The sequence below is a fragment of the Pyxicephalus adspersus genome, chromosome 6 (genome assembly GCF_032062135.1).
Source record: "Pyxicephalus adspersus chromosome 6, UCB_Pads_2.0, whole genome shotgun sequence".
In the NCBI taxonomy this organism is placed as follows: domain Eukaryota; kingdom Metazoa; phylum Chordata; class Amphibia; order Anura; family Pyxicephalidae; genus Pyxicephalus; species Pyxicephalus adspersus.
The window spans coordinates 39,817,533-39,841,159 of NC_092863.1; the positions used below are offsets into that span (position 1 = coordinate 39,817,533).

Sequence of the window (23,627 nt, forward strand, 5' to 3'; positions counted from 1 at the left end):
GTCCAGTATAAATGTGACCCGGTGCAGTAGGCCCCTTTACTGGAACAAGCGGGTACTGGCATACGGGTAAGATCTGCTTACTTCTTGGATTTTACTCTTTTGGCTCTGATCTGAGTGTTATCAAGGAAAGCAACATACAAGTTAAATATTTAAGAAGAAAAAGTTATGCATGGTTTCTGACCCAGGCAGAGATCTATTTTTTTAGAATTCCAATCCATCATAAAATTACAAAGAAAATTGAATTTATTTTAAAAAGTCACTAAAGTAAGTTTGTAAGTAACGGTTTATGATCCATTGTTTAATTTTGTAATTTACAATTTGTAGAATGTAGAATGTGAACAATTTAAAAATTAGGTAATAAATAAACTGTCTGCTTCTGAGGCAGCAATGATATTATCAGTAGTAATTAAAAACTTCATAATAAATAGTGGTGGTTGGAATTATGTCATACATACTGACACTAGTAGAAAAAGTAAAAAAGATATAGAAACTAATACTTTCTATTTCATTTCATTTATCTAGTTTGGAATTGTTTGAATATTTAAAACAAACAAATCAGCATAGATATTAATGTATATTTCATAGTCATCAAAACATTTAATGTGTGCTTTCCTATTTCACAATGGTAGGGAAATTTATGTTTGTTGTGTATTGTAAATTCCATTGGTACTGTTTTTGTGAAATGCAATGAGTAGCTCTGAAGCGCAGTTTAACCTTGTGCAGCAAATGTAAAAAACTTTATAAAAAATTGTAGTTATGATATACTCAGTATGACCACTAATACATTGTTACAGGGTTAAAAATATAAAATGAAATCAAATAAAAACTATTACGGGAGTCTTTTTATGTCCCCTATGTCCTAATTTGCTTGCTATCTTACAGCGTCATGTATGAAACATAGAAGACATTAAAAAATATTGTGCAGAGATTTTTAAACTTTTTTTCACACTTAAAACTTTATTAGTAATACCATAAATTGGTTAACATTGCATAATAGGGATAAAACTAAGGAGCACACAATTATTGAAATATATATTTTCCTTCGGAAAAAAATAATCCATTCCTTACTCGTCTAGATTTTTTATTTTTAACAAGATTATTTAAAGAATGGGTCACTGGTACAATAAAATACACATGAATAGAAGAATGCTTAAATAAACTATTATATGCATATATGAAAAATATGGAGCCCATTTAAAGAAAAAGATATTTCTAGTGAGAATATTGTGCTATAAGTATATTGTTGATGTTTCAGATTTTGCTGTTACCTAATCTTTGACATGACTTTCACATGTTTAAATGCTTGCTATTCCATATTTTTCTTGTGTTATGTACAGAGATTTGTAGATTAAAAGTATCTAGTCATTCATAAATACTAAAAAATAATAAATCAGAGAAAAAAATTAGGTAAAAAGTAAAGCAGTTGATCTTGGTGCGGGGTGTCAATAAATAATACATTCGAATACAATTTTGATCATGTTGTCATGTTTTGTTTTTCCAGGAACCAAATATCAGAGTAACAATGGCATCTGACCATCAATCCCCTGCCACTAAACAACAGCAACCTAGCTCAAAGGTAAGTGAAAACAGAAATTGAAATTTCCATATTACATTATATGATAGGAAGAAGTACCAGTTTGCTTGTGCAATGTGAACAGAACTAAGTTATGTGTTTATTTGGGAAATAGAAGTTAATACTGCACTAAGACCTATTATTTTATATAACATTAATACCAACATTATACTTTTACTGCAAATTGGACTGGTCCTTTAAATTTACCATTTCATAAAATGCTAACCCTAACACTAGACAAACCTAAAAAGAACAAAATCTATTCACTGCAGGTAAATTTTCATTGTTTATGTGTTTGTCTGTTTGTTAATCATTACCAGAAACACACATAGGAAATGACAGGGAATCCCAGCAAAATTAGGTGCCTACTTGTCATAGACAATTTGTCTCTACTGGATAGACACAATTGCGATTTTATGGGGCCCTGTCATTTTAATCAGGCCATCTGGTACAGTAGTATTGGTTGTACTAGCACTACCACTGACAACATACTAACACCTGCTCTGTTAAAGTTTTTATATTGCTTTCTATAACAAACACCATATGACCACAATGATGCCATGCTTCATATTTCACAGTATGGTTTAGTGTAAATATGCTGGTTTCTTTGAAAGATTTCAGATGAGTGCTTTTCTATATGTAGAAGGCACAGTTACTGGGCATTTAACAGTCCACCAACCAATAATTTACCACTTTCCCTATTCTCCATTACTTGAATGAAGGAGAGTGTTTTTATCATTGACAGGCGGTTGGCAGGTGTTGGTCAACCACCAAGGCAGATCCATCATTATCAGATACTACTTACAGCATTGTATTGGTTGTAAACACCATTGTAAACCACAATATCAAAGGTGTATGCATTTATAGGTGGCTGCATGCGGACGATTTCTATGCCATAACCATAAGCTTATAGCTTTATTTTACATGTTCTGTTTGTGTTAACTCAGGAAACTGAACATGCTTAGAAGGTTCCCAACAAAGAAAACCATAACCCATATCAACCAATCACAATAATATTTTAGGGATCTTTCTACAGCAAACTAACATCTAAAGGATTCCTGTGTACTTTGTATGGTCTCATTACTGTATGGAGTCAAAGTCTACACTCTAAACCTTGTACGAGCAGTTCTCCATAGAATAAAGAAGTGTTTCTCAGCCTCGGTTCCTCTGGAGGTTGCTGGGGGTTCCTTGAGCAGTGAGCAATTTGTGCCTCTCAGGCCAGTTTCAGAGATACCAATGACAGTGACATTGTTCTGAATAGCCAGTAATGTGAGAAGCATTCTTCCTACTGACCACCACACTAACGTACAGTGAGCTGTAGATATAATAAATATAACAGGGGTTCCCTGAAGACCTGAAAGTTATATCAAGGGGTCCCCCTCCCCCATGTTAAAATGGTTGAGAAACACTGTGTAGGTAAGTATGCATAGTTTTAGGTAGTGAGCGATATTTCAGTTTTTGCCAGCTCCTACTATAACTGGATGCTGTTAGCAGATTTTTCCAGACCTCGCAACATTCATCAGTTCTAGAAGAAAGGATAGTGTGGTCATTTGTTTACCTTACTCACATTTAATGCTAAAAAATGTCATTGTGTTTTGTAGGGTAGAATCACCAGAAATGGCAATAGGGCTACCGCTTATTATTGTATATTTATGATTAAAGAATAGTCTGCGTAAAAGACGTGATAAAGGCAAAAACTGAACAATCCCGAATAAAACATTTATCTGCTTTGCAATATAAAGATATTCATTATTTTGTTACATACGGTAGTAGTTTAATAGAAGGAGATTTGTGAAAAAAGAATAAAAACATACTGCTTAGGCGCCTTGTTCAATCTGTGTGTTTCAAGTTCAGGAAAATATCATAAAAGTAATCAGTATGCTGCTGTGTTTATTATTGACATAAAATTGAGCACATGTTGTATTTCCTTGGATCCCAACCTGGAGCCCCTTAACACTTATTATACAGTCAATAGTCAGTGCTTACAATGGTGTTTGCTGTGACATGATCAGCAGTAGGAAACATATCTGTGCTCTTTTACTGTAAATTTGTATCATTTGACCTCTGAGACAGGGAACAGCTCCTGTGAGACATGTACCAATGTCGGATCAGAACTGCTGCGTTATTACCTGCACTGCCAGAACACAGGGAATTGAAGGGGAATGTAAAACAATTGCTGGTTTTTTGAAAGGACACTTATTCTGCCTGTTTTGGGCAAAGTGACAATGTCCCTTTAAAACCCACACATTCATCCCTCACATTCATGCTCATTCTATGACACCTTCTCTAAACTATCTGAAGTGGTTAATATAATCACTCCTCTAGAAGGTGAATGTAAGTGCAGTTTACCTATCTACATATGTGGTGGTTTTGATATCGGCAGTGTATGTTTTTTTTCATTTATTTATGTGCTTGTAGAGGTTCAAGTTTATAAATTCACTCATTTCGATGCTGTATGATATTAACAACTGAGGAATTGATTACAAACAAAAAAAGTTGAATCTTACAGTAATACAGAAAATCTAAAGCTGGCCATGTGATGACAATATAGCAGATAATTCTGCTAATAGTAAGGTGCCAACTTTGCCATCATTCACATCAGAGACAGATCAGTAGTAGTATTGCAACACAAAGAAAACTGGTGACCTGATAATTTATTCAGTTACATAATATAAATGTATTTAGTCACAACAATAATAATGGCTTTCTGCTTTTAAGTTTGTTACTAACAACTTTCTAAATCCATACGTATAACAATGTGACCTTCTGTGTTTTCCTTGAATAAATTAACAAACACCAAATTTGTCTATGTAGAGATAATGCACATTAATCCCAATAATGCATTTATATTTATGTTAGAAACAGCAAGCCTGGCAACCATAAAGAGTCAATCTGATAACATTAAAGAGACATGAATGATTCTGGCATTCCTCTTGATTGGTTTGCAGATTTCTTTCTTCTAGGAGACATTTATTAATTTTTGTAGATTAGTACAAGGCTTGGCCTTATCGCATATGTTTGTGTGTGCAAGGTGGTTTTTCAGCCTACCTGTTAATGAAAGCCAGGCTAATTCTAATTAGTTTACAAAGACAAAAGTATAGCAACTGAAGCTCTGCCATGGTACCCAAGAGCACAGTATTATACTATAAAATGTTCATGTAATATAAAACTTGTGTTAACACCTATAATGTAGCAGGCTTATCTTCCATGAAAACAGCTCTCAGTGGTGGAATTATGGTGATTTGAAGATGACAAAGACCCTATAATAATAAATTATGTTATAGGGTCACTTTTGCAGCACTGAAACCTGTAGGCATTTGATCTTTGGTACCCACAAGAACCTCACTCAGCCATGGCCACCTCTATACAGGCCATTTACATGTTTATTGGTTCCTAACAAGCTTAGAACATTGTGTTGTTTTTTTTTTTATTAAGATATTGAAGTTGTGTGGTGATGATAGGATAAAAATGTGTGGTTAATAGCTATATGAGCAAAAACGTCATCTTTGCCTATATTTCCCATGGACACAAGCCCATGGTGTCTAATGGTAGAAGTGTTTTTTTGGCTAGGTTAAACCCATGCTTACTCTTGTTGGTATTTTTTTACCAAATATATATTTCCAAATTCCCTATCCTCTTGAGTGAAATGTGGAACAAAGGCGTTCAAATACTTACCAGCTTTAAGCAGATGGGGAAGTGTTTTATTCATGGTAGGATCTAGTATGATTTTTAGTAATAGCACTGATCAGGAAGGAGTGTTGGGTGACTAAGCTTACATTTTAAACAGCGTTTTACAAAATGTATGATTTCTAAGAACATTAAAATGTTTCAACTTTCAGATTGTGCTCTTTGAGCAAGAAAACTTCCAAGGCCGCTGTCATGAACTCAGTGGACCCTGTACCAACCTAAAAGAGGCTGGTATGGAGAAAGTTGGCTCTATCCTCGTACACTCTGGACCGTATGTATTAGAGCATTTTACTGCAGTATATAACATAATTGTATCCTATGACATTAAGGACTATGTTTACCTATAGAAATCTGCATTCAAGATAATATTGCACAGAAAATATATTTTGACTAGCAACTATTTTTTTTTAAATAACATTAAATTTAACAGGTGGCACAGCTACAGTAGAGCTCAAACTCATTTACTTTAAAGGACATTCATGGCTTATCTAAGCCACTAAGTCACGAACATACCCTGGCATTTATAGCCACTCTCTTTTTTAGAGCCATTTTCTAAATACCTAACCCAATCATTTGGTGACAAGAGGTCCATAACAGGTATTAACCCATTGATTTGCATGGTGGAAGGTGTGAATTGTGTTTTAAATTGCTGTGGTAAAGATGTTACAAGATCCTAAACAAGCAGAATGAACTCTGTCACATATGACATCACTTAGTATCTGGCTACTATCCTACCAACCTAGTTAACAATAGAGTACACAGTATTCAGAACTCTAAAAAACCTTTTCAACAAGGCACATAGATTGATGTAAGAGCCAGAAGCAGCAGTAGTGTCCAATTATGTCACATCATTATTACTTGTATACCAGGCTATTGAGGCTGAAAAGAAACATGAGTATGAGTAAAGACTCTTGAATGCCAAACAGAACTCTAAGCCAGACCGAGAATGTTCCCAGTTGAGTCTTTGTTTCAACCCCACATAATTAGACAGAAACATGCCAGTTCAAAAGGATCCCCAGTATCTCTCATTATAGCCAACCTGTAAAAGGAGGCATTAAATAGGGAAAGCATTCAACTCATTCAGGGAGCAACGTGAAGTCATTGATTCAGGTATGTGGATGACAACTGGGTCAAAGATAAGAACATCTGAACTTCATGATCCCAGTGAACACATACGCTCAGTGGATAAAACAAAGTTTGCACTGGGAGATACAAAAAATAACACATTACCTTTTTTGGATTGAGTTTTATGTTTGATAGATGGAGGTAGCAAACCGGTATCTGCTTTGACTCCAACCACCAACTGGAACACAATCTAAAGGTTTATTAGAACTCTGTAACATCAGGCTGAAATGAAAACAATTAACCGTGTCTAAAGCAAAGGTCAATGACATCTGAGAAATTCTTTGAAAGGCAATGGGTAACCAGATTGTAATTATTTTAAACATTCGCAAAGTCAAGCATAAACACAGAAGTGTTGAAAAGAATGGAGACACCAAACACATGGTGTAATATAATGTAGTCATCCTTTATGTAGCTGGAATGTGAGAAAAACTCTGAGCAAAGAAAACATTGCATCCTTGCATTTTGCCTAGCAATACACTAAAACAGTAGCCGGTACATCCAGTACAAAAGAAAAAACAGAACACAAACATAAAAGCAAAATAACTAAGTATATGCTGTTTATATTGAGTGGACAAAACAACATATCAACAAACAGATGACCAACATAATAGGGTGAACTTTGCAGGACAGGACTCAGCAGTTCCTACACAATACATTTGAGGTTGACAAAGAAAACAACTGGTTTGCAAAAAGCTTAAAAGAGGCCATCTAGGTCACAATAGGGAGCTTAAATCTATCTGTCACCTACAAATAATGGTGTTTTAACATTTCTAACCTGGTGGTTTGTCAGCAATTTACACCTTCAACCATGAAAATCAAAGGAATATCAGCTGTTTCAGACTTCCTGGCATTTATATATGAAAATGGAACACAATCTTTCCACAAACTTTTACAGTACACATAATAATCTTGGACAATTAGCATTTGCATTGACACACTTCATTTTGTTTCAATTAATGGGAGTTACCCATGTGGCTATAAATGCTGGGTTATGGTTCTGACAAGCATTAGATATAAAGAAAAGGTCTGAGTAAGCTATAAACTTCTGCAAAAGTACAGAACAAGTTAAATGTGACCAACTACTACTATTAGCTCCATATTAATATCATAAGCTGTTTTCATAAGCTAATAAGGGAAAACAAAAATATAATGCATGTGTAACTTTTACCCGACTCTCTGCATTACAGAATTATGTTAGAGCAGATATGAAGCTGAGACTCATTGCTCCCGATTTACTTTAAAATAAAATATACAGTGAGAAGGAGCGATGTAGAAATCTATGTTGTGTCCCTTGCCATTTACTATAGGAGTGCAGTCCCGTGCTCACTATTTTTGCTACATTCACACATTAGATGATTCTTGTTCAATTATTGGTTCAAGGCTAGTATCTGACGAGTGTATTATGCTTCTGACAAAAATCCTGCAAAGAACTATAATGTTCATAATGACATAATGATTGCCAATAAAAATATAAATGGTGTACATCCTAAAAAGTAGTGGTTAACCTGTATACCACATTTTTACAAATACCGCTGGGAAGGTATGGAGTTTTATAAATTTAGCATGCATTTTGGAGGTGAAAACTTTCAGCCAATAATTCTGTTTGTTTTCCATTTCCCTTGTGCAATTGATTATGTATCAAGGTAGGTGAACATCCATACTCGGAAATGAACATCTGTCTAGTTAAATGAACATCCATTACTCCTTTTGCAAATCAGTTTTTATTTATTTCAATATGGGGACAGTTCCATCCAGAGTCCCATTCTCTTAATTTCTTGACTGTGATGTTTGAGTGGTGGCAACTAATCTTGTGGCCAGTTTTGTTTAAATTAGACAAGAAGCAAAGCCTTCTTGCCTTAGTATTGTTTTAGGAAATTACATTTTAGCCAGGTCTCTGTTGACCTAAATAACCAAATATTTCAGAATAGGTATTAAATATTCAGCAGTAATCTTAAATTACCTAGGCCTGGCTGGCACTACTATCCAGAAATGTAATGTTTCTTCTTTTCCACAGCTGGGTAGGATACGAACAACAAAACTGCAAGGGAGAACAATTTGTCTTTGAGAAGGGAGAATATCCTCGCTGGGACTCCTGGACTAACAGCCGAAAAAGCGACAGCATCTCCTCTCTGAGACCAATTAAAGTGGTAAGAACAAAACTTCGACATTTCCTGATATAATAAATTAAGTTTATGCAGAAATGACACATTCATTAAATCCTGCTTTGCATGATATACACAGGCTCCAGCTGTTTACCTCTCATACTGAAAAAGCCAACTGGCACTGACCTAGAACTAGTATGGGAATAATAATTCTGTCTTTTCTCTGACTTTGACTTGCTGCATGCTTGTTCTGGGTCATCGATTCAGAATTATAGAAGTCAAACACATTCAGACAACAAGAATTTTTAGAGCTAAATTAGGCTGACTCTCTGGTCTGTGATCCGGAGCTGGGCATCAACATTAACCTTCGCTTTTTCCTCTTCCAGACAATCTTTGGCCAACTTGATAGGCAGTGCCAGGATGACATAACTCTCCCCTATAACTCATGTCTGCACATACAAGGGAAGCCAGCTTTGCTGAGTTTTTCTGGCAACCAAAGCTGATACTGCGCATGCAGCTCAACTTTTTGCCCAAAACTCAGAGACATCAGGCAGGTAAGGCACATTATTTCAGAAGGGGTATCGCCTGTCCCTTTCTGCAACAATGACCTTCCTGATCATACAAACCTAAAATTAGAATTTTAGTAAATTTAGTTCCACTTTAAGTACACTTGACATGGGAGAAACATGTAGGCTAGCTTTGTTAACTTTCTTAACTAATCCACAGCAGGCATGTAGCAAGTAAAGTCATTTCCCAATGCAGGTCTACAGTGACCCTAATGTTTTAATTACAGGTTTCCTGACTGTAAATACATGTCCCAACCCATACACTTCCTTACTGTAAATACATGTCCTTCCCCAACAATTCTAAAACACAAACTTTCCTAAAATAATTTTTTAATTAGTTTTTAATAAATTGTATAAGGAGGTAGACCCTCTAGGGAGTTATTATTGTTGTCTGCATTCCTTCTAGGGAGAGTTTCCTCTATAATATTCAAGGTGAATGTTATCCCTAAGACAGAACATAGGTTGAATCTCCTCCTTAGAGTTGTCATGAAAGCAAGAGCCGAGGGTCACTATTCTGCTAGAGACAGCTGTCTAAGATGGGAATTCACAATACTTTGTGGATCTTTACTTATATATCCAGTTGTATCTCCAAGACTGGAAGTAAACCAAATGGTTAGGCTGGAAGGGCTGAAAGGATGCAGATGGTTAATATAACCTGATATGGCTTTTATTCCTTCTCTACTTCCCCCAAAAAAGTTGCCCTGGTGCTATCTAGAAATACATCTAGGCACTATTTGGCCTAATGCTCATTTTTCCAATTTAGGTAACCTAGTACTGCACTAATATTATCAGAAACCTATATTCTGTGGCTGGGAAAAAATAGCAAATAATAATCACTACTTGCCCTGTACATAACAACACATAAATGTTCTTTGAAATACATCAATATTCTTTAATGAACAATGCATTTTTATTTTATGAAGTAGCCCAAAACAATTAAATATATAAGTCAGTTAGCAATGACAACATAAAGGCTATACTTATAAAATGGGGACTCTAATATTCCCTCAAACATTCCCTGGTAAGAATCAAATACTGCTATTGAAACACATAGATCTTGAAGTTTCCCACAAGGGAATGTTTGAGGGAAAGTCTGATTTCCTGTTTTTATAAAAAGAGCTTTCATCTTACTTTATGTGAACCTGAGATCTGCTGGGCTCCAAAAGTTTATAGATAGCAACTACATTTTTGAATCTAACTTTTTCCTCTTCTATTAAAAAAATTAATTAGGACCAGCGTGCATTGTTAAAAACTCACAAGCATTAACTTCAAGTATTCATTCTATCAAAACCAATATTTTAACATAACACGGCAAAATGGACACCCACCACAAATGGTGGGGTATTACTCTATGCTATTGTGCATTGGCAAGGTTGCTAGGGGTACCATTCAGAATGAATAGCACCGCAGCACATTAATACACATAACATGCATTATTATAGTGCGAGCATATGAATCTGTCATCGCTAAAACAGTGAACTCCAACAAGGGTAGCAATAAATTCCAGACAGTGATTCTAACCTTTCCCCGTGCAATCCAAAGCTAAAATTAGCTATTGTGTATAAAAATCCAGACAGTTGCTCTGTGTTACTTCAATGTGCACATTCTTGTTTCTCTTACTACATAAACTTGTTTGTCTTTTTAATGGTTTGGCATGTTTTAGAACTTTATAGTGGAATATTGTTGTTTCTAAAGATGACTGAATGCAGCACTCTTTTATTAACCATCAGCTAAAGTGCAAAGCCAATATTAGAACAACAGTACATTCTTCTAGGCCATTGAGTCTTGTTTGTAGTGCACTACACTTAAACTATTGTTCAATCCTGAATATTGTGTGTTATTGTCCCTGGATGCACACTTCCCCATTGTCCAGATGAGCTCTTACAACTAGCTGAATATTATTATTCACTGTGTTTATTTGTCTGTTACTTTAAAGCATTGCTGTCAGCATTCACATACAGTACATGTTAAAGGTTCCTCTATAAATGGTTAGACACCGCTTTAAAAAACATTGCGGATGATTCTTTTGGAATTCACATTTAATTCAAGGACAACATTTAAAAAAATAAAACATACTGTACGTGATATCTTAATGTAATATGAAAATGATTGCCATAAAAGGTTACTAATTTCCATTTTAAACACAAATGGCTATGGGGAAGCTGAATTGATAAGTCCAGTGTGCAGAACTTCCCATAGCACATAGTAAAAGCTCTATTTACCAGATCATGATGCTATAGTACGCATGTATGAAGGTGCACTTTGGTGCAGACATTTTCTTTTTTAATTATAGCAAATCATTTTTAGGAAAACCATTACAGGCTTGCTGGGTCACCCAGGTTTTCTTAAGAGTCTTGAGTCTCGGAGAACTTAGATAAATCAGACTTAATACATTAATAGAACCTCTGCTAAAAAGAGATAAAAGGAGGCTACTGGTTTTGTTTATGAAGGGACTGTAGGAAGAGGCAACTCTCCATGTTACATAGAGAAAGGTAATGCTGCCATTGCCAGACACTTCTAGCTCAGCTTATCAGCCTAATGAAAAAGCATTTTGAGACAAAAACCAATTGACTTAAAATGACCAGCATTACTGATGAATATCTCCCCTTACTTTGATCAGTCAGGGTTTTATCAAGGCATCTTCTGGTGCCTACAGATATGAGAACTATCATCTAATTCAGCTGGACAGAGTCATTTTCATCTCATGTCTGCGGATACAATTACAGAAGAAAAAAAGGAAAAATCGTGTTATCTTAAATTAACTAGGAAATGTTTTTTAACCTGCCTTTTTTTTGCCCCCCCCTCCAACAGGTGCTAGTTTACAGTATCTATTATTATTATAAATAGTATTTATATAGCACCAACATATTATGCAGCGCTGTACAATAAATAGGGATTCCAAATGACAGACAGATATAAACAGTGATACAGGAGACCATAAATGCAAGGTCATATTACCCAACTCAAGTGAATGATGTTTTTCCCATTCTTTATTCTCTGAAATATTCCTATTTAAATCTGTCACATGATTTAGGAAATTGCAAAAAAATGACAAGTGATAAATGATATGACTTCATGCAGACCAGACACTGTATATATAGTTATTTTAGAAATGGCAGATGAGTCAACTGTTAAATCACATCTATGAATACGCTAAAACTGATGATGGGCACACAGTATGTTACTGGAAGTTTATTGGTAATTTTCATTGGAAGAGAGGCCACTTGCTTAGAGCAATGTTTTGTTTTCTACACTCCCCAATTCGTCACCCTGGGATAGTCCTTTAACAGCATTACCAGTGAATGTTCCCCATGACTAAACAAGAAAAACTGTTCCAGGGAAGGCAGGAAGACAAACACAGACATGTATTACACCTTATTACTAAATATATAATACAAACAAATATTGTAATAGCTGTGTAGAATTATAATTAAAGCTTAAAGTAAAAGCAAAACATGGATTAGGTGGAATAAAGGTATATAATTCTCCTGTACAAAGTTGCACTGCACATGCACTGAAAACATAGGCAAGTTATGTGGACTTTTGTCCCAATCAGGTATTTTATTTTAAAGTAACAAATTGAATTACTATTGTCTGGTCATCAATTAGAATTTGTATTTTACCTACAAGCCTTTTTTTTAAAGCTGTACTCCAAGCAAATTATTACTTTACACAGATAAAAACACACACACACACACACATATATATATATATATATATATATATATATATATATATATAATTTCCTTTTTCATTAGTATTATTTGTACGTTAAAGCAGGAAGCATAACCTAATTTCTGCACATACACATAATCACACTTTTTGGAGGGCAGAAATATCTCTCCAAACATACTGTGAATAAAACTAATTATAGAGAATTTGTCTTTAAAGACCTTTTTTTTTTTTACAGGATAGTCAGGAACATAAAATTGTTCTATATGAAAACCCAAACTTTACTGGGAAGAAGATTGAAATAATTGACGATGATGTCCCAAGTTTCCATGCTCACGGCTATCAGGAAAAAGTATCTTCTGTAAAAGTACAAAGTGGAACGTGAGTACTTGTGAGCAACCCCTGGCATTATTTATTGATGTGTTATACAAGAACAGTTTGTATTGCCCATTGATACCAACTAAAGGTAAGTATTTAGGAAAAGGCAATGAAAACAGTTCTTGTTTAACACACAAAGATAAATGTGCCCAGTTGCAGTCATTTGACTGCCATACAGAAATGAAAATTGTAGTTATTTTCTTTCATGAAAGCAATTCAGAACAGAAGGGAAATATCTGATCCTCACAGCTGTTTAAATGCTGCAGTTAACATATGTCATACATTAGGCCTTGGGGGAACATCTGAATATCGAAGATAAGTCTTTAGCTCTTTGTGGTTGTAAGGGAGGCAGGAGAAAGCATAAAGCAGAACAGATCGTGTTCTTTGTACCCATTTCAAATAATTGGTGAAACAGCATAATGGCAAGGGAAACAATTTGTGCTAACATGTTATATAATACATTTTGACTATGGGACCATACACTTACTGCAGAGACTTTTAGATCATGTAACATCGGCTGCCAGGACAGTAATATATCTTTCACCTATGCCTTGTAAGTACGGTACTCACATCATACCATCACCCATACAGCCATCTTCATCTTTTTTCTCACTAACCCCATAGGGCCACTTCTTTTTTGCGTGGTGAAGCCATATATAAAAGCTTCTTTATGCAGCCTAAGTGGATTAGGTTTTTCATGTTACATTTCATCTTAAGATAATTGATCTGTTTATGGACTCTGGACAGAAATAGCTTTTGAAGATGACAAGTACATGTTCTTTGATAACAAAAGGCTAGTATAGACAGAAAGGTCAATAAGCCAAGTATATAGGGCTTTAATTTGAATAATTATCACTATACAAGGCACTAGAAGATAAATATGGCATTTCATACCCTCATTTCTGTTCAAAGTAATGGCATGTAAGCATTCATTACTCACTTATACATTATATGGTTACATATACCGGGCAAAGTGGTCTCTGATAAACTCATTGATAGACACAAAGTAATTCTTTCATTACCTTCTAATTCAATGTAGTAAATGTAGATAACATACTTTTCCCTTTTTTTTAACATACACTTTTTTGTGTGTTCATTTTTGGCTACTGTACAACTGTTACACAAGTGCATGCACAATAAAAATGATCCAGAATTGCCCATGTACTCCCTAATAATAAAAGAGGTAAATAAAAGCAAGCTGAAGTTCATCTATATAAACAGTGTTTGTCATGTTCAATTGCAGGTGGGTTGGCTATCAATACCCAGGTTACAGAGGATACCAGTACCTGTTTGAGAAGGGGGATTATAAGGACAACTCAGAATTTGGCGCCCAGCACCCCCAGATCCAGTCTGTGAGGCGCATCCGTGATATGCAGTGGCACCAGAGGGGAACCTTCCACCCTACCAGCTAAAGGAAACACTCTCTTTGGGCCATTGCAGAGAAAGAGATACCGAAAGGCTTTTACGTGATCTGCTGCTGTTTTCCCTGCGGCATGGTTATCCCACATGCCACTGTGTGACTAAACCTTCTAAAGCAATTTAATAAAAGCTTTGAGTTTCAAACTCCTAGTGACTTCCAGCGTTTTTTGTGTAAAAAAATGTACAAAAAAAAAAACATTTCATATAATATAAAAGACAGTGATGACCTGCATATGCAAAGTTTAGTGGGGCTGTCCCTACAGTGTCCTTTCACCTACACTCTGTTTCACCCATAGACTTATATGGGAATTTAAAACTCAGTTAAAGCAACACAAAAACTTGCTGACACAGGCCTTAACACGTTAGCTGTAGTGCCAACCTTAGGCATTCTATGTAAAGCAAAGAGCAAACAGTAAGATGCAGAATTTAGACTTCCTAATTCATTAACCTGACTGATAAATTATCTTCAGATTTCAGGACACATGGCACTATGGGAAAAGCCATAAAAAGGCCTTCACAGCAAGTGATCTTCCACGTCAATGTTTTAATATATATTGAATGATTCACCACCAGTAACTTTAACATATAAGTCTTTTTAAATTTGTCCCTATCTGATCAAACCTAACTTTTACAAACCCACTTTTACAAAAACAACTAATTTCTAGGTCAATGAAAAGGTTCTCAAAGTAGAGGTGTAAAGAACGACACCATTAGATGATTTTTATGTGTAAAGGATAGATACAGATTTTTACTTTATCCAAAGTTTGTAATCTGCAAAAATATTTAGTTATCCAAAAAAAGTAATCACCTTTCTATGGAGTTCTATGCTAATGACTAACACAATACCACCTACTGCTACCAGCTCCAGCAAAGGCAGTTATGACTAGCTACACATGGGCACCTACTTTCAGAACCTCCCGGCAAAGTGGTACATGTAGCTGGGATGGAGATGGTTCTGTATGAGAAAAGGGGGAAGAATTGTGCTTACACATTACCTAGGACTCATACATTACATTAGGTCACCCAAGCTGGAGCTGGTGGCACCACCATGGAAGTCCAGAACCTCCACAATGCCTGGATGCTTGGATGGAGAGATTAGCAGAGCTGGAAGTGATGATCTAAACCCTCCACCCTCCTTTTCCCGGGCATAGGTCAGCAGAGGTGATTGGTCAACCTTGCTTACCTGCAAAAGGTGTCAAAGGTGAAAAGGTTCATCTTCCCATTTAGGAAGGGAAGATAGCATGTGACACTATACATTAAAGATGGATAGAGTGTTTCCCTAGTACAGAATCACTCCCTGGCTTGGGGACTGAATGAACAAGCAGAAAGTCTGAATTGAGTTCAGGTACACTTTGATACAAAATCTACTAAATGCTCCGCAGAGTTTTATTAAATACTGCAGGAGACTAATTTGTTATTACCACCCAAAGTGGAGCTAATTACCAATAAATACCAAACAAATTCAAAATTGGACTGATCTGAATTTTGCTGGCAGCAGTGGGTAGGTACCACTAGTACAATTTGAGCCCTGATAATATATTTTCAAAGCAATTTATAAATTGACAGATATTGCTTTATACATTGTACAGAAATGAATGTATATTCTGTACTGGCTGGAAATGTGTATATAAAATATTGCACACCAAGTCAATGACAAGTACGTACTATTTACTTTGCTCACTGTAAATGCTATAATTATAGCAAATAACACTTTTCTAAAATATGCTTCCATAAAAGCAAACAATGATTGCACTCAGGTTTAGAAGTCTTCTTGAGCTGCTTCATGACTTTAAACTAGTCATAATCTTACTAGAGTTTTGGCCTCAAGCAGCCTGTCATTAGAATAGTTTGATAAATATGATATCACTCTATTGACTTTAAATGTCTGATAATCTCCAATCATCTACACTGAACAAGAGAAAAGTGGTTTCGCAGGGCAGAAGGAAAACATCCACTACATGTGATGGGTGTTGTGGCAAGTGTCCCAGAATCCTGCACCACATTACAATTCTCTAATCTGTTGTTATTCACATTATCTGAAAGAACAGAACTGGCACCAAGAATCTTGTGCTGCAAAAAAAAAAATGACAAGACCGTGTAATATTAAATACTACAGAAGAGCCTATAAATAAAATTGCTTTTAAGTATATGGCAAGGTCAATGCATTATTAAATATTATCAATCTATTTTGTTTAAAGCTCTTGTAGAAAGTATTAAATATGTATAAGCATTTAATTGATGTACATATTTCCTTCTGCATCTTAAGAGCTTTCACAAATTGCAGCAATTTATGTTAGATTTACCTAGCTATTTATCAAAATTTGAAGTTTTAAAATATAGTACAAAATATCCTATAAAAAAAATCATAGTATAAAGATAAATATGAGAGTTATCCAAGTCATGTAAATAAATAATAAAAAACTGTATTAGTTAATGAAAATTAATAAAAAAGGAATATATTACATTTAATAACTTAAATTTTAGAAACAAATGTGCAACAATACATCAATTTACCAAAATCAACTTCAAACTTTTCAAACACACTTTTCTAAATTAGCTTAACTTTCTGTTGTTATTTCCAGACAACTTTTTAGGGTATTGTTGTTTTACAGTGTGCTTGCATTTATTGTTAACTAAAGAACCACTAAAGTAAATGTTACAAAATATTCAGTGCAAAGTCATATAGCCACAAAATCATATATAAATGATGAGTATAATTTTCTTGTGTATGCTGTGTCTGGATTAACGTGGTACAGCATCCAGCAGTAGTTGCCCATCACACTTACCTTTCTGACTTGGGGAACAAAATACTCCCCTAGCCTCTCACTTCTCTCCTCCAATGACCTACTAATGACTTCCTCACTCATAACCTCATAACACACACGGCTCCAAGACTTTTCAAGAGCTGCCCTGACTCTCTGGAATGGTCTTCCACATCCTATTCAGCTTGCTCCTACTTTCTGCTCATTTAATAACCCATTTTTTCAAACTTGCCTACCCATCTTCTTATGTCTTTTGAAATGATCACTACTTCCCACCACTACATATTTCTCCTCCTATTGTGTGTTACTTCCCCCACCTCCTAAATTGTAAGCTCTTCGGGGCAGGGTCCTCTCCTCCTGTGTCACTGACACTGTCTTATATTTTTTTTGGCTCCCAAAAACACACTAGGTCTTATTTTCAGGGGATGTCTTATTTTTCCATGAAGAAGACTACAGTACACATTTATTGTTGAAAGTCACTCATGATCACTCATGTTCCATTGATTGTCCCCTTCTGATCACTCATGTGCCGTTCAAATTCCCCTTCTGATCACTCTATGCCATTGATTATCCCCTTCTGATCACTCTATGCCATTGATTAACCCCTTCTGATCACTCTATGCCATTGACTGTCCCCTTCTGATCACTATGAAATGACTGTCCCCTTCTGATCACTATGAAATGATTGCCCCCTTCTGATCACTATGAAATGATTGTCCCCTTCTGATCACTATGAAATAATTGTCCCCTTCTGATCACTCTATTCCATTGACTCCATTGTCCCCTTCTGATCACTTACCCGTAATTAAGTGCAGGGATCTCCGTTAGGGCAGGGATCAGCAGCTTGCTTCCTTGTTCAGAATCGCGGGGGCACGTGTGCAGGCTTTTTACTTTCAGTTTGGCTCAGGAATAGACACGCCCTACAGCCAGCATCAAAGACACACACGCTGCAGCCAGCATAAAGGACACACATGCAGGATCAGATATCTGGAGCTGTCTCGGTGAGTACTTTTTTAATTTACCGGTATGTATGCTTTAATTTTCTTTTTCTCCTAGGTCTTATTTTTGGGGTAGGTCTTATATTAGGGCAGGTTTACAAAATAGTGCTAGGTCTTACTTTCGGGGTAGGTCTTATTTTCGGGGAAACACGGTATTATTATTATTATTAATAATAACAATAATAATAATAATATTAATAATAATAATAATAATAACAAAATAATAATATTTTTATTCCATAGGCCTTGGTAGTGACACTCCATTGACTGAATTTCCTGGTGAAAACAATCTTTTTGCTCAGCAGTCACCATGCTGAGATTTTCTGGAAAAAACTCCAGATGGGAGTGCAAGAAGTGTATTTTCAATAGCATACAACAGCTTAGTTTGTGATATGAATTAAGCACATTCTGAACTTCTTCTATGTATGATGGAGACTTACCTAGGAAGCTTTCCCAAAGCAACTTGAATGCCTACAAAGCTTCTAGCTTGTCTACTGAGACTGGTTGTAAAATCTTCAAAACCTGAAAAACAGACTTGATCTGTGCACCTATAAATATATTTTCCTTTATTTTTGCAGTTCTTGTGTTTGGAAATTTTTCAACAAGGTACTGAAAACCCCATGAGATCATCAAGTCCACCTTGATATGAAGTGGTGGAAGAAATATTTGATGCTGATCAACCAAAGGCAAAAATAGAATTGTTTGGATGGTCACTTGGTTCCCTCCACATCATCGGGATTGCACAGGCATCCCTGCTTTTCCTAGATTTAGCCATGCATTCCATTGGAACAACTGGTGCAGGTGACAAGATTTATCCTGGTCGCTAAGTGGACATCCAAAGTACAATTTATAAATCTACATAAGATCTGTGGTAAATGGGCAACGTTGTTTTTTCTTGTTTTTTTTCTTGTTTTTTCATAAAGGAACCACACACATAACAAAAACTGTCTGGATGAAAAATACAATTTTCAGGCATGATAGCAACCTAAATGAATTGCAGTTAATGATGTCTGTAACATAAAAATAAAGACATCTGCTGTATCTTGTAATACATTTAGGATAATTATATAAAATGTCATGAAATATATAACTATCATCATCACAAAGACTAGACATGCTATAGGAAAACCAAACATAGATTTGAAACCCGCATACAAAGTAATACAGAATCCATCCACATAACATTATCACTAATGAAAAAGGCCTCTTGACTTTTAAACACTTATAAAGCTGTACAAGTGTATTGTACAGATTAGGACAAATAGTTTATCTGCTACAAGGTTAACCTATCCCAGTAAATCATACATAAACAGAAATTTGTTTACACATCAACTTTATAAGCTACATAGTTCATAGCTAGGATAGGTTCACAAAATCATATAGTAATTTCAGTACCATGTTTGTTTCAGTATTTGCTTTTTTCAGGTCCCAAATAGATAAGATGGCTGAAAACAGCAAGCAAAAAGTAAAAAAGCATCATGGTACCTTTAGTTCACATAGGATAAACTTTTTTTTAGAATGTCAGGTTAGTATCAGCTACCAATTTTGCAGATTGGCTACAACTATGGAATCATACATTTTTAAAAGTGATAAAGAATTTTATAATCTAAATAGCAATGCCATTTAAAATGCACATTAATAAGCATATATAAAAATACAGTTTATTTGTGCTTGGAATGGACTGTGTAAGTAATCAGATTCAAGAGTAATATTGAAGCAGGAGGACTAAGATTTACATATGCTGGCAATGGTGGAATTATTTTATTGGTAGATAATGCTGACTTCACAAATAATGGATAGTCTTGACTTGCTTTAATAAATAAGTGTAATTCATTATTTTCCTATTAGTAATTACATCAGGATATTGTTGTATTGCCTCATATGCTATTCTGGAATTTGCGGTTTGAGAATGTCAAGAGTGTGTAAACCTGTCATTAAAGCAGAAGGTGACTATTTAGAAGAGTCTAAAATATAAAACTTTTCTGGTTTTTGTTTAAAATGTAACTTCATATGTGTTCCAATGGAAACATCATTGGGTCAGCTGTGTCCAGACTTACCTATTGTTATAATAATATTATTTAAATATTAAATAATTATTTATTATAAATCATTATGCAGCAAGCCTATGTTGACATACCTGTTTAGCGTTTGGTACATCTATACTTATCAAGAAATTTGTATTTACTGCAATCCAGGTGCACTAATAGTGACTTTGTTAGTTGTAGAGTAAGAGTAATAGGTATTAAGTCCTAATATATATACTGATATCCATATCATTTACCTTCTTTTTTCCATTGCAGAAATGGAAAAAAAGAAATGCTGCTAGGACAGTGCCAACAATATTACCGATCAGTCATAACTAGCATCAGTAATTAGTTTTCACAAACATTTCTTGACTGTATTGTGTGTAAAGCTGAGAGACATTTTGTAACATAAGAGATGACAGAAGGGCAATTAGGGAAGATTTGGAAGAAGAAAAACATAGTAGTGTGAAAGAACAAACATTGGGACAGATGGTCTAAGAAGTAGATAGTGAATTTTACAAGCTTGGCAACGAGAACCAGGGTTTCACAAGGAATAAAGGGAAACAGAGAGAAAAACACAAGATGAGACATCTTCAATTTACAGTGATTCTTATAAAAAATAAAGGTCAAACATAATTGCTTTAGTTTTTTAAAAATGTGAAGTTAACTTTTTTTTATGAATATTAAAATCATGGAGACATATGAGCTCATATCCAGCTAATTTCTCTTTATTATTTTCAAAAACTAAAAATATTTCCTTGACCCAGAAGCATTACCATTTCTGACTGTTGATGGTAATGATGCTGAAGATTCTAGCAGAACTTCTATGTCATCTATAAAGTGTTAGCTATATTAGTTAGTTTTTAAATGTATCTAATTTGGAATGTATTTCAATAAATAATTCAACTGTTATGGCAGTGTACTTTTAAACTGCAGCATCAAGCTCAGAAACTATTAACCATAAAAAAAGAAACAAAACTAGGACACTTTCAGCTTCTGAGCCCACTGAGATATCAACCACTTTCACTGAGTGAAAAATTATATACATCGTAAAACAAAACCATTGTCCTCATTTTATCAGCTGGTAGCACTGCAATTTAGCAGCTGGATGAATGTGGTTATGGTGGCCAACAGCAGCTGTCTCAATGCAGCCAGCATACCTGTACTGATATTTACTAAGTCTGGCTTTTTCCTCACCTCTTCTTAGCCGCTAAATTCATCCCTTGCTTCTTATGTTATTTACTTCAACCAATTATCTTGGGCAACTCTTGTTGGGTATTTTTTTTTCACTACTGGTATATTTATTTGTCAGTTTGAGTATGTTTACCTGTTTGGGTTTTAGTAGCTCTTTTATTATTTGCTTTTGAACATCTTGCAACACTGTATATTGCACATATGTGAGTATAATTTTCTCTTTGTTAGATATCAGTCTTTTCTCCATTAGTAACAGTAGTTTTCATCACTGGCTTACAGATACTTATTTAGCCTTCCCCTGCACTGCTAACTCAAATGCTTTTCCAAGGGATGTATTTTCCTGATCATAATTTCTAGAAAAAAAACTGCTATCCACTCTTTTATTAAAAAAATGTTCTTAAAGCTAATCATATTCCAATAGAAATAATAAGAGTATATAAACCCTATGTGGCCATGGATTCTTACATGCCAATCAGTCATCCAGACCATTGTTCTGTAACCCCCAAACAAAACCTACATTACATTTATCTGTTTGGATACATTCAACTCATTCAAACTCATCAACTTTCCTGAAGTTAAAAACCTTGATCTGTTCTTAGGCTTTGTACACACGTGCAATAATTGTTGTTGGAAAGGATCTTTCACGGCTAACAACTGCACGATACACGAACGAGTGTTGTACATACAGCTCTGTTCTGCTCTATGGAGAGGAATGGGGGAGAATGACGAAGCAGCACCCTGCTGCACTCTCTCCCCCTTCGCTTCCATTAAGATAGTTCGTCGTCCATCGTTCCTGGATCCACCAGGACATTCGTTTGGATGACAAATGCTGTACACATGCCAGATTCTCGTTCGATATCGGCCCTGAGCCCATTATCGAACGAGAACCATTGCATGTGTTTATTTAGCTTTAGACTCAGCTAATCTAGCCTATACTGTTTGTTTTTTAAGCATTTATTTCCCATTTGATCTGGTTTTAGCAAGAAACTAGTTTAAGAAAAGTTAACCGTACTTCATCTCTTTGTAATTTTAGAAAATGTCATCACAACCTTGCAGTCCTCATAAACATAACGTATGGGTGTATGGTTTTGCCTGCTTAGGTAACACTATATCAGTTAGGTCTTCAGTCTATGGAAGAAATTTTGTCTTTAAAATGCCACCACAACATTCCTTGCCCTTTTTTTCTGCCAATCCGAAATGTCTGTAATGCATAAAGCCGAACCCTAGGCAGACATAAAGGCCATAAAACAAAACAGCTCTGTTTTCATTATTTCACAACTAAAGTTATTTTTAAATGTAGGCAGTTCAAGCTCCGGAAATTAACTTGGCATCAACTTTTTCCAGCCACTGTACAGCAATGCTCAGACTCGAGAAAGTAGAAGCAGCACAAGGCAACAGTCCGTTGAGCTGCAGTTCAAGGAGCTTACTGAGGCAGGAGAAATGTGACAGTAAAAAGATAAAGCCACTTAACCAGTAAGAACTTTTGGTTTGCTCCCCTTTCATCGATGATTGTAAATCAGATGGCCCTGGAATTGATAACTTGAACAACAGCACTGATTTTTAGGTTCAAAGTAAGTCAAACGAGTTCCTAAGTATTGGGACACTCCTGACAACACAAAATAGAGGTAGTTCCTGGGCACAGATATTATATATATATATATATATATATATATATATATATATATATATATATATATATGCAAAAAGCTTTGGTGATAATGCTCAGGAACTGTAATCTGGATAACCTGATGAACGTGTATCCTCTCCAGCTTTAATAAATCAGGGCCAGTGAGGAGCAACTAACAAGACAAATCCAACAATTTCTAACCTTTCATGTTTTCTACAGATTTAGGGGTATATTCTCAGGAGTAAAATGGCAATCTAATAGACACTGACAATAGGGGGGGGGGGGGTCTTGGTCATCAAATGTAGCAGCACAGTGCTAGCATAATACCATTGCTTGTATTCCCTTCTGAATTATGATGAGTATAATATTTACAATATAGAGATATTACTTTCTTGTGAATGTGATCTATATTATGGAATATTCACAGTCTGATGGTCTAATTAAGAGCCACACTATAATAACAAGCCGATTGAATGCATGTCATCATACAGAGACTTCTA

The 23,627-nt window shown here is 35.3% G+C and overlaps 1 protein-coding gene across 1 annotated transcript; it reads left to right on the forward strand.

Annotated features, from left to right (window-relative positions):
- Positions 1–15: 15 nt before the first annotated feature.
- CRYBB2 (crystallin beta B2) lies at positions 16–14,669 on the forward strand. The gene is made up of 6 exons (XM_072415416.1): positions 16–66; positions 1,502–1,576; positions 5,413–5,531; positions 8,400–8,532; positions 12,964–13,106; positions 14,347–14,669. Exons 2-6 carry the CDS (start codon positions 1,523–1,525, stop codon positions 14,513–14,515), a joined length of 618 nt encoding a protein of 205 aa, XP_072271517.1. The 5' UTR covers positions 16–66; positions 1,502–1,522; the 3' UTR covers positions 14,516–14,669.
- The last annotated feature ends 8,958 nt before the right edge of the window (positions 14,670–23,627 follow it).

Excerpts from the sequence above, each read along its gene's own strand:
- CRYBB2 (XM_072415416.1), top strand. The coding sequence starts at position 1,523 with ATGGCATCTGACCATCAATCCCCTGCCACTAAACAACAGCAACCTAGC. Across the intron at positions 5,532-8,399 it reads ATCCTCGTACACTCTGGACC|CTGGGTAGGATACGAACAAC; the intron begins GTATGTATTAGA and ends TCTTTTCCACAG. Across the intron at positions 13,107-14,346 it reads GTAAAAGTACAAAGTGGAAC|GTGGGTTGGCTATCAATACC; the intron begins GTGAGTACTTGT and ends GTTCAATTGCAG.